Raw genomic sequence first — 12,211 nt, forward strand, 5'->3', positions numbered from 1 at the left:
AAGTTTGAGATCCCTTTCCAGAATTGCCGGAAGAGTGGATCTAGGTCTTCCACGATATTTGTCTCCATTTTCGGAGAAATAATCGTTCATTGCCCGATTGGCCGGAGCTCTGGGGTCCATTCGCAAAATATGGCCAAATAATTTCCACCGGCCTCCAACAATTTCTTGAGACAACGGGGTAGCATCGTAATGTTTATACAGAGATAGATTGTTAATTTTTGATGGCCAGTATATTCCGTGTAAGAGACGTAGTTGTTTACGGTGAAAAGAGCCTATAGTCTTCAGTTCAGTCTCCGAGATCCCCCATGTTGACGAGTTGTATAGTAGAACAGTCTTTACGAATGCATTATAAAGCTTTGATCTGAGGGCCATTTTTTACGTATTCTGCTCAGAGCCGTGGTAGCATCTTTCTGCGAGAAATGTCTTCACTATCTCCAACTAGGGAGCCGAGTTTGGGGCGACCTATAATCTTTGCGGGATCTCGTCCGCAACAGAGAAGCATGGACGAGGATGGTCCAGAAGATTGTTTCGCTTGTGACACGTGTGGGATTATAACTTTGTTTATGTTCCTACGGAATGTGTTATAATAATAGGCATGAATTCATCTTATTTTAAAAGAATAAATAAAAAATGAGAGTACACAAAAATATGATTTTGAAATAAGGAATGAGGTATAATTGAATAATAACAGTTTAGGTTCTATTCGAGTCAATGCGATTTAACATTTTATCAAATAGTACATTTACAAACACATGTTTATCTGAATATAATGAGAAATTATGTAAAGACAATGCATCTGATTCAAATCCGGGTCACGTAAATTATTTTGTTTCAAATGGAAAAAAAATTATTGGAGGGAATCTGGAATTTTAACTCAACGATGTACCAGAAAGATCACCAATATCACGCGTCTTATTTAATTTATTATATTTATTAAATATCTGTCTAAATAAAATATAAATTCTGAATTCAATATTATTACAAAATTTTTGTATTAGCCAAACAAACTGAAATTAAATTAGTAAATTCTCTTAAAAACTGATCAGTAAACATAAAAAAGACATACCTCGTAGAATAAGCAAAGTTGCTTCCAGTTTTTTGTTTTCCCGCCACATTTGATTTAGGTTTACCATCATTTAAGCTAGCCATGATAATTGGCTTATCCAAAGAGATATTTAATTTTTTATTTAAACTGCCCTAAAATTATATATGATAAATTAAAACTTCATTAAGTGAAATTCCAATGCTTCCTGCCAATGATTCCTAAAAAATCAAATCCCTGCCCAAACCCTTTTACTTCCCTTCAAAAATTCTGTCGACTGATTCAGAATCTTGTCGATTATGGACTGGTCGTCTCCCTTCATGCTAATCATTTCACTCGATTCTGTTTCTTTTTGACGTTTCGATAATAATTCGACCTCCTTTTCTTTATTTTTCACAATATTTTGTAGATCTTGCACTTGATTATTCAAATTATCAACATTTTTCTACAAAAAATCAACAAAACTAGATGCCTTATGTTGATTAGTCGCATTTTCAATATCAAATCTCAATTTCTACAACAAGCTAACTTAAAAACAAACCTCGTTGTCCCCTTCCAACTTAGATATAACATCCAAATACTTGATTACAGCACTGCTCTCGTCCTTTAGCCACATTGCTTGGAAGGGCGGTTTTGAAGCTGACCAATTATTTTCTAACATAAGATAAACAAAAAAAACTACCCAAATTTTGATCAAATGTCAAATCCGTGTTTATTTCTTCTGGAATTTCTTTATTTCCACGGAATCGGCTAAGTTCAATTTCCTGTCTGACTTTAACCAGTTCGTCCTTGAGGAGATCCTTTGAGGTGGTCAACTTGTCGGATTCGTCATTCAAAAGTCCTGACATTTGGCATAAATTCTAAAACATTTTTATAGCGTTTTGTACATATATTTCCTCGTTTTTTGTGTTGAGTTCATTTTTTAAGCTAATCAACTCTAATTTCATTGTTTTGTGGGAAGATATGAGTCCATCCAGTTGACTGCTAAAGTTATCGCAAGCTTAATAAAATAAATTTTTATTTTTACTGGTTTGAAGGCGACACTTTTCTTCCTCCAACATGTAATTAGAGGCTTTGAGGGTGTCAAACTCCTTTAAATAAAAATAACTAAAATTACTTTCATTTTCTTGTTTTTCTCTTCCAATTCTGATTCCAAATTTTTGATCTCATAATTTTTAGATTCCAAAGACATTTTTAGGTTATCAGAATCTTTCATGAGTACTTTCAAGTATTTTTGCAAATCCTTAAATAATAAAAATAAAAACTTCTACTTCATTTTGATTACTTTTACGATTTAATTTTTCCGATTCCAGTACTTTGAGTTTTGTCTCGGCTTTTAGTTTTTCGCCCATACGAGATATTTCATTTTCCAAAGCCTTTAAAACTATTATTAAATAAAAAACGATTATTTTTGCTTCTTTTTCTTTCAAAATAATCTCATATTTGCCACATTTTAATTCTTGTGAATCAACCTCTCCCTTCAATATTTTCAATTCGTTTTTAGCCAAGTTCAGCTCATTTGAGACGTTCTAACATCTCAACCTCACAAAAAACTCACCAAATAGTCCTGATTGCGAATCGCTTCTTTACAGGGTGTTTCGTTTACAAAATTTGCTTGGAGAGATGGTTCGTTTTCAAAGTTGTATTTGTTTTCTCCTGCGCTTGTAAAATCTTTTCTGGTTATTTCAAATCGAGTTTGGCTGTTTTCGATTTCATTTTGAACTTTGATTATTTCTTCCTGAAGAAGGCTCCTTGATTTGGCAAGTTTTTCAGATTCGCTGTCTAAAAATCCTGACATTTGACATAAATCCTAAAATTCAGTTTCTATGCAAAAAATACATATATTTCTTCATTTTTGAACTTTAATTTGTTTTTTAAGTCAACTAACTCGTTCTTCATTTCCCTCTGAGACACGATTAGCCCGTCCAACTGTCCGTTAAATTCCTGGCAGTCTAAAATCCAATAAACCTACGAATACTCAAATTCAACTCCTCTTTATTTGTTCTCATATCAGAATTTTCCAATTTTTGTAATTCCTTAAAAAATAGTAAAAATGAAGTACTTCAAGTTTTTCAGTTTTGTTGTTGAGTTCTTGTTTCAAGTTCATTACTTCACAACTAAGAGATTCGTTTAGAATTTTGACGTTGTTGTAATCTGTCATGATTGCGTCAATATGATACTTTAGTTTCTAATAAAATAAGCTTTGTTATTTTACTTGATTTTCATCTTTTTCTATTTCCAATTTTTCTGTGATTTCTTTTGCGCTGGAAAAAGCGGTTTGCAATTCCTAAATTTGATTCAATTTGTCTACTCTAATCTGGGAGTCCTTTTCATTCGCAATCTCCTCGTTCTCAAATTTGTTTCTTTTTATCAATTCGTTTAATTCTCTTTTAAGGATTGAACATTGTTCAAGAATATTCTTAATAATCACACAAGTATAATTTTACTTGATTTTCTTGTTCTTTTTCGTTAATTTTGTCATTATATATATCATTATTTTTTTGAATACAATCCTTCAGATTCTAAAAATATTAGTTTTTATTTTACATTAATCTCCTGTTCATAAAAAAGCATATTTTCCTTCAAATCTGTCATTCTTGCCTGCCAATTAGACTCTGAGATTTCAGTTTGAGCATTCAAATCAGAAATCATATACAAAGCGTCGGCATAGTCGTCTTTCAAATTCTACCAATTATATATCTAGACATACTTGGAGTTCCATTTGAGTTAAGTAAAGTCGATTAGACAGGTCATCTACCAATTCTTGATGTTCTTCAGAAGAAATAATTTCTTGGTTGTTGGCTTGAAGAATGAATTCTTCATTGATTTCATTTTCAACGTTGAAATAGTCTTTTTCTGGTTTATTTGCGGTTTGTATTTCTTCAGTCATAACTTGGTCCGAAAAATTGTCGAAATTCTTTTTTTTAATACAACAATATTACATTTTGTATTTCTGTTTGTCTTTCGGGATATTTTGATAATTTTTTTTCCAATTCTCGAATTTGTGTTTTTAAAGCGTCATTGACCATATCCTTGCCCCGGATGACCGCCTCGAGTCGGACAGTCTCGTCGTCCGTAGATTCTGAATCAAATGTCACTTTTTTAGCCTTTCTGATTCCAGAATTCTGAAAATCATAACATTTGACGATTCAAACTTCTGGTTTCAAGTTTTCGAAAGTCTCTCCTATATTTTCAGGACCAAGTTCACCCAAACTGTCCAACTCACATTCAATAACAATTCCAGGAACACCTTCTGCAGTGCACTAAAGATTTTAAGAGCTATGTAAAATACAGGTTCGGACTGATAGGACATCTCATGTTCAGGTTGTTCAAATTTCTCGAAATCTCTAAAATCGATTTTTTAAGTCCATGTTTAAACTTGATTGGAAAATCGATTTCTTCTATTTTTTGATTTTCCAAGTTCTCATCCTCAGATAAACTCGTGTCTAAATAAAGTTGTTTTATAATCAATCAAACGGTTATCAATGTTTATTTTTACGTCCGAATCAGATTTTTGTTGTCTAACCAAGTTTTCGGAGGTCTCCAGACGATTGTCGTCTGCAGTTGCAAACAGTGGAGAGAGCGTAGTGTAAAGAGCAATTTTTGAGTCCTGCAAGTTCTCGAGAGCGTTGGAATAGTTTTTAGATGTGGAATACATAAATTCGTAATCGTGGATATATTTCTGATTTAAAGCTTCTAATTCTTTGATTTTTTGTTCGTTTTTAGCAATCTATCATGTTTGTTGATTAAAAAACAGTCTCAACTTGTATGCGAAGTGAATTTATTTCTCGGTCCTTGTTTTCGAGTTGTGATTTCATGTTTGTTTGTTCTTGAAGTAAAATTGTGTTTTCTTCCTGTAGAAAGGCAACCGTATCTTCATTTCCAATTGTAAAATTCTTGTATTTTTTTATTAAAATACTTTTTGTAGACTCAAAAATTTTTCTCGTTGGTCTCTAAACGCGAAATCTCTTTGGGACAATTCTTGTTTTGTTTTTTCTAGTGATTCTTCCAGCATATTCAAACAAGTACATTTCAGTTCTAATTCATTCAGTTCTTGCCTAAAATAAACACTGATTTAATTTTTACTGTTTTCTAGAACTTTCCTCAGATAATTTTGAAAGTTCTTGCATCCACGTGTCTCGTTCTGCTGCATGAGATTTGCACAATTTTGAATATTCTTCGATAAGACTGTCGAGATGAAGGTTCGTTTTGTTTTGGGGATTTTCATTTTTGGTTTCCATTTTGGTTATTAATTATTTCTAAAGTACAATGGGAGCCCCAGTAAATTCAAATATTTGTGGTTTAAGAGAAACAATGATTATATCAAAATAATTAATTTCTGTTCATCATTTTCAAAAGGTGAAAAATGATGCTCAAAATATATGCCATTTAAAATTGGAATAACTAATTACTTTATTAACGATGTCGATAGTAACAATAGTACAAAATATAATATTATAACATATTTGGTTTGCCATTATATTTACAGTTATTTAAATAGATTATGATATAACTAAATTTAAATAATTTCTGTTTTAACATTTCTAATAATAATTTAAAGTAAAATTATAATTTATAATTTATTTTCTTCAGAAAGTAATAATTTAAGTCTTTTTCGGATGATATTTTTACCTTTTTTACTAGATCCCTCTGAAATTGGGTTCGCCGGTCTCCCGTTCTTTCTGTGTGCTTACCGCCAACCCAAAGTTGTTCTCGGAATCCCCAACTCTTGAAGTTTTTTTCTATACTTTGCCTTTCGATCAAATTCTAAAATCACCTAAGATTATCGTGGCTAACTCTATGTCTCATTTGATTATTTTCTGAATGAGAAACTGATTGGTGCGTTTGTCCCTGTTTTCTAATGGATAGTCTGGAATTTTCAATTCAGCCCAATATAATCATATCAATGTTGTTTACGCTTCTCTCTTTATATTCTATCTCCCACTTTGCCTACTCACACTCAACTGCCTTTTATCTAAATAAAATAGTGAGATATATTCACTTTGTTTGTGTTTGCCAAGAAAACAAATATCCTTGATTGACTACCTACACTCGGAAAGAAAAAGACGTCATGACTGTTCCTGAGGATCTCAGTGGTGATTCTGTGGGAACTATTAGCTATCCTTCACTTCTCGAATTATACAATAAACATAAAATGCGCTCGCAATCGAGCTTGGCCGCTTACTTCCTGACGTTGTTATTTTGATTATGAATTTATCAATTGTGGAATAAAACCGAAAAAAACATAAAATTATTTTAAATAGACATGACCATGTTGTATTTGTTCTATCCGATATGATTATTATTATTTTAGCACATTCCGTAGGGACAAACAGAAAAGAGTTATATTCCTACACGTGCCAACACACGAAACGACCTTCTGTACCAACGTTATATTCTTAGTCATGAATTCTCAAATATTCTTTCTGTTATTCAAATTGTTATTTCTTTGTCTAATAAAGAAGTTTAAAAGATGATTTTTATGCATGAAGTATACAATCTCATCACCTGTAATTGACTTTTTTGCCTATACCGGTTGTCGACGTTTTTTTAAAAATTTATTTTTGTTATTGCTATATGTTGTTTTTTGATAATATTTGTAATATTTGTTTTGAATGGATCGCTGGTTTTTACTTATTAATGTGGCAAACCTATGTATTCAAAATTAAATATATTCTTGTGGATCTTCACTTGTGTTTAAAATGACAAATAAGACTTCATATTATTTATGGCTCAAAATAAATTCTAATTTATCTCTAAGCCAACAGTCTGGTGGAATCCACCCATGGCCGTCATAATTTTAAAATTTAAAATATTTTCATGTTTCAATATTTCTTAATAATTTTAAATTATTATTTTTAACAATATATATATTTATTAAATAAATAATTTAAAAATAATGTTCTTGTGTACCATCAAATGAGGAACCTATTGATGCTCTTTATAGTACTTATTTCTTTAATATTATACAAACTATGGACCAATATCCCCTACAAACGTCGAATTCGTATAAAACTAGCCATGGTTTCTGACAGAGACATCCAAGTCCTTCCAGGCCAGTCTGCATGCAGCGAATTCCTCGAAGGAATATTAATCTGGGATACAAAATCCCAACTTTTTTCAATCAACTTTAAAAATTCCCCACAAAAACTATGTTCAAAAATCCTCCACAGAAACCGTGGAATGGAACTTTCCGACCTGATCACCTTCCACGGAAAACTCCTGGCCATCGACGACAAGACAGGAATTATCTACCAAATCTTCCCCGAAAATAGCACTGTGGCTGTCTGGGTCAAACTGACTGACGGAGACGGGTCTTCCCCTGCCCGTAAGTCCCCTATGGCTCATCCACAGCCTTCAAGGGGGAGTGGTCCACTGTCAAAAACGGGCTCCTCTACGTCGGTGGGTACGGAAAGGTCTTCACTGACTCGACAGGGACAATTTTAAATTCGTTCCCAATGTGGATTAAAATTGTTAATAAAAATGGACAAGTGCACCACGTCGATTGGCGGGAAAAATATTTGGCTTTGAGTTCGCGCCTTTTGATTGAACATCCTGGGTTTGTGATTCATGAGGCAGTTGTGTGGAGTAAAGTGCACAATCACTGGTTTTTTCTGCCACGTGCTGTGAGTATGGAGGGGTATTTGCAGGGGGGAGAAGCATCGAATGGCGGGAATTATTTGTTGATTGCGGATGAGGACTTTGAGAGGGTTGATGTGGTGATTGTGGGGGATTTGTGTCGCACGAGGGGCTTCTCTGCTTTCCGTTTTTTGCCGGATTCTGAGGACAGGGTTATTATGGCTGTCAAGACTGAGGAAATGGCGGGAGTTTTGGCTTCGTATTTTCTTATTTTTGACTTGGTGGGAAATATTTTGCACCAAGAGACTAAATTTGCTGATTCGAAGTATGAGGGATTGGAATTTATAAATTAATCCTTTTATTCATTTTTTAATAAACAAATAATTGTTTGGTTAGGCTCGTCAGGGGCAGGTTTAGACATGTTCGAATATTTATTATATAAAAATAACATGAAAATTATCAAAATAGTTCAGTGAGATTTCTGATCTTGTTTGTTGTGAATAATTTTACTTATGTCAGGCTCTATGGTCGACAAAACTACTCACATATCATCCCGTGGTCTATTTCTATATTTTGTTTTTAGAAAAGTCAGACAGGACACTTCACAGGGATAAGTAGTTGGGATTGCAAGTATTAATTCCAATGCAGTTTTACTCAAAATGGGGACTTCTTTCGCCATCTGACACCTAAAAATAAGAAGTAATTAGCCGCCGGTTTAATTAACTTTTCCCCAAAATTATGTGCAACTTTTTTGCAATAATTATTGAGACTATTGATACAAATTAGAATTTACAGATGCTTCTAATCTCGATTTATCTTGGATTAAACCATTAAAGCTTTGGATGTGAATTTCGTTATTTTAATTTAAAATATTAATGTGAGCAACAATTTTCTAAGCATACAGACTCTTGTGGTGCATAAGTAGAGAAGGAATTGTTTCCCAAAATTATATGACAAATTGGCCTTTATTTCATTATTTGAGCCAATTAATTAGTAAACGAAGATTCTTGAAACCATAAATAGAATCATAAACCACGCTAAAAAAATCAGCTTAATTTCAATGTTTTTGTTTATATTTAACCACAAAATTACTTTTAACTTTAATAAATTTTTTCAACATTCACTGGTGGTTCTAGAACATTCCAGTGACGTCATTAAACCTGGGTTCCCATTGGACTAAGTATTTTTATGGTTTTACTTATTCATTATTTAATAAACAAATAATTGTTTGGTTAACCACTTATGAAAAGTTCTAGAACATTCTAGTGACGTCATTCAGCTTGGGTTGTCAATAAGTGTCTTGTATGACTTTAAAAGCGTTCTTCTCTCATGACTACGCTCTTTCTTAAGTCTTTTAAATTCAATTTTTTCAAGATATTCGATATTTTTGAGACTTTGAGGGCCATTTTTTAAATTATCCAACTTTTCAGCCAACAAATATTTGGCCTGTTTTAAATTCAAAGAAGCACTTCTCGATATTTGACACTAAAACGAGTTTTTTGGTATAAAAATAAACCTTGGTTGTGATTCCGGTGTCCTTGTGCTTTATAAAACAGCAGGTGTTCCGTCGGTTTACGTTCTGTCCTCCAGGACCAGAACTTTTTATTTTTTTAATTTCAATTTCATTATCTTTGATGAATGGATATTTAATTTTTGATTTTTGTGCTATTGTATTGAGGGAAATTATTAAATTGTTAGATAATAAATTCCGTGCACACAACATTACAAATTTAAATATTTTATTACATTTTCAAAATTTAAATTTTCAAGTTCTTGTGGTGCATGGCTGGTTCCAAATATGAATATGTTAAAAAATTCGAAGAAGATCCCAAATGTCTATACAACACCTACATAGTAGCCCGAATAGACGGCAAGTCCTTCCACAGGTCCTCAAAAACATATAAAAAACAGATTTTCCGAAGACCACAACTTCCAGAAGCCCAACGACCCACGTGCCCTCGCCCTATTGTCACGTGCCTCAGCCTCCCTCTTCGACCTCTTCAAAGATATTGTCCTCGCTTATGGACAGAGCGACGAATTCAGTTTTCTCTTCAACCGAAATTGTCAGCTTTTCCAGCGAAGAAAATGGTTTTTTATTATTATTTATTTATTTAAAAAATAGTAAAATAATATTAAAAAAATAGTAAAATAATTTCTACTTTGGTAAGTGCACTCAGTTCGGCCTACGTCTTTTACTGGCCTGAATATTTCGGGGTGGCGACCCTCCTTCGTCCCCCCGTCTTTGACTGCCGCCTGATCTGCCTGCCCACGTGTGCCAATGTGCGGGACTACTTTTCCTGGAGGCAGGCCGACTGTTGTGTTATATACTGACTGTTAGGCCACATTAATAATTATATAACACTGCCTTTTGGGCCTTGGTTCAACAAGGCGGGAAAAGTAGAAGGGAGAGTGAAGAGGTCCTTCGAGTGGGGGACATTTTTAAGTTGTAGGGGACATTGGCCAGGGATAAGAATGAGATTTTGTTCACGGATTTTGGGATTAACTACAACGATGTGCCACTCTTGTATAGGAAGGGGACTGTCTTGGTTAAAGATGGGGATAATATTGTGGAACTTAATTGTGATATAATTAAAGATGATTTTTGGATTAAATATTCTTTAATTTAAATATACTTTTTAATTTAGAATAAATTGTATAAATAATTTGTTTCTTGTTGGCACGTTCTCATTGTCTCATATGAGATCAAATCTTGGCACAATTGGTAGTCCTAATGCTGACATATTTTCAGAGGTACCTCGGAACTTTAAGCTTTTGGACGAACTTGAACTTTCTGAAAAAGGTTTTGGAGAGGGACAATTAGTTGGGGACTTTGTGACAGTTCTGACACGACCCTGACCCACTGGAATGGGATCATCATGGGCCCTTTCAAGGTTTTTCCTACTTATTGGACTCCCAAGTCTGCCTACGAGGACAACACGTACTCCCTGGCCATCGAATGTGGGTCTAAATACCCTCAGAAACCGCCTCTGGTCAAATTCCGTACAAAAATCAATTTGAAATGTGTAAGGATGGAGACGGGGGAAGTTAGAACTGATTATATTAGTCAGGTTATTACTAGTGAGGTCCCCACCTTGAGGAATTGGAACAGAAAGTGTGGGATAAGGACGTCCTTCTCGACATAAGGAATTTGATGGCTCACTCAAAAATTAAGAAAAATCAGCAACCTCCACCAGAACTATATTAATTCTTTTTTATTCATTTATAACATTTTTCACTTTTTTTAGTATGTGGCAATTGGCCTAACACCTATTATTATAGTGTGATATTTTGCTGTTTTTGTCAAAATTGTTGTTTAAAAATTTAGTACTAAACATTGTTTCTTATTTGGAAAGCATTGATGAAAAATCTATTGCTGATTTTAATGACACAATCAGTTTAAACATTGAACAATATGGATTATTAAATGTTTTAAAAGGCGATGTTCACTAAATCAAGGCTTGCAAAATTTTCCAATATCAGGGCCAATCATCAAAAAATAGGCTTACTCACCCATCTGTGTCTTGCACGCTCAACCCATCAGAAGATGAAATTAAGTTCTCAATTCAATCTTTTGGCAAAAGCAGCTGCGGCGGACTTGATGGCCTCCGCCCGGGCCACATCAAGAACCTCACCTCTCCCTCAACTGGCGAGGCAGACAACTCTCTGATATCCGCTATAGCCGCTTTAGTCGGAAAGATTCTGAATGGGGATATCCCCTACTGTGCGAGGGACATGCTTTTCTCAGCACATCTACTTGCATTCCGGAAGAAGGACGGCGGAATCCGTCCCATAGCTGTTGGAAATTATTTCCGCCGCCTGACTGCTAAATTGGCCTCGAGGATCGTATGTCCCCGCCTAAGTTCCGAACTAGCTCCTTTTCAACTGGGAGTCGGGATTCCAAACGGCTGTGAAGCTGCCGTACACGCGGCCCGACCGGCCTTGGACCAACACTGCCAAGACTGCCTGCTTTCTGCAGCACACGAGCATAGTGGATCCTGGCTCGACACTTACCCAACGTCATCGACGGGTTCCCTATTAGACAACGAAACACTGCGTATCGGGGTCGCTCTTCGGCTGGGGCTCGATGTCTGCGCCCCTCATCCCTGTCGATGCGGAGGTACGGTGGACGTGAAAGGCCTTCACCCCCTCTCCTGCCGCCGGAGCCGAAGAGCGACCCTCCGAACCTGACGGGAAGTTTCGCTTGAGTCCAACCGATTTCGTCAAAGGAAATGTTCAGAACTGCTTCCGTGCAGGATTTCAGTGATTTTTCCAAGTAAGATAGAATGTCTGGATGCGAGTAGCATGGCAGGCAGCGGAGCGTGTACAGAAGTTTCGGCATATGTATACTGTTTTTCATGAGGAAGAAAGCGATGTGCGAGTCTAACTCCAAGAGACTGCTTGTGAGGTTACGGAATTCCATGTCCTTCTTCGCCAGATGGGCCTTTAGGCCAGATGGGCTTAGAGGGTTGCTTCTGATGGCTGGGTTATTTGTGCACCAGTGATGAAGCCTTGGATTATCATATTGACATTCGGAAAATCCGCCTCAGGGTAGTTGAGGTTTAGGAGTTCCGATTTATCCACGTTAACTTC

General features: G+C 35.1%; 1 protein-coding gene across 1 annotated transcript; it reads right to left on the bottom strand.

Moving 5' to 3' along the window:
- Positions 1-4,270: 4,270 nt before the first annotated feature.
- Positions 4,271-5,079, bottom strand: LOC115230031. Its single transcript, XM_029800271.2, has 5 exons — positions 4,807-5,079; positions 4,520-4,772; positions 4,422-4,488; positions 4,345-4,389; positions 4,271-4,292 (listed from the first exon to the last, which is right to left on the bottom strand). Exons 1-5 carry the CDS (start codon positions 4,858-4,860, stop codon positions 4,271-4,273), a joined length of 441 nt encoding a protein of 146 aa, XP_029656131.1. The 5' UTR covers positions 4,861-5,079.
- Between the last annotated feature and the right edge of the window lie 7,132 nt (positions 5,080-12,211).

The sequence above is a fragment of the Octopus sinensis genome, unplaced genomic scaffold, assembly GCF_006345805.1.
Source record: "Octopus sinensis unplaced genomic scaffold, ASM634580v1 Contig14135, whole genome shotgun sequence".
NCBI classification, from domain to species: Eukaryota; Metazoa; Mollusca; class Cephalopoda; order Octopoda; family Octopodidae; genus Octopus; species Octopus sinensis.

What these genes read in the sequence shown, in the direction of transcription:
- LOC115230031 (XM_029800271.2), bottom strand. Translation starts at nt 4,860, where the DNA reads ATGAAATCACAACTCGAAAACAAGGACCGAGAAATAAATTCACTTCGC. An exon ending in AAAAATAAACATTGATAACC is followed by an intron (nt 4,489 to 4,519) that starts GTTTGATTGATT and finishes AACTTTATTTAG; the next exon opens with ACACGAGTTTATCTGAGGAT. An exon ending in GAAATCGATTTTCCAATCAA is followed by an intron (nt 4,390 to 4,421) that starts GTTTAAACATGG and finishes AATCGATTTTAG; the next exon opens with AGATTTCGAGAAATTTGAAC.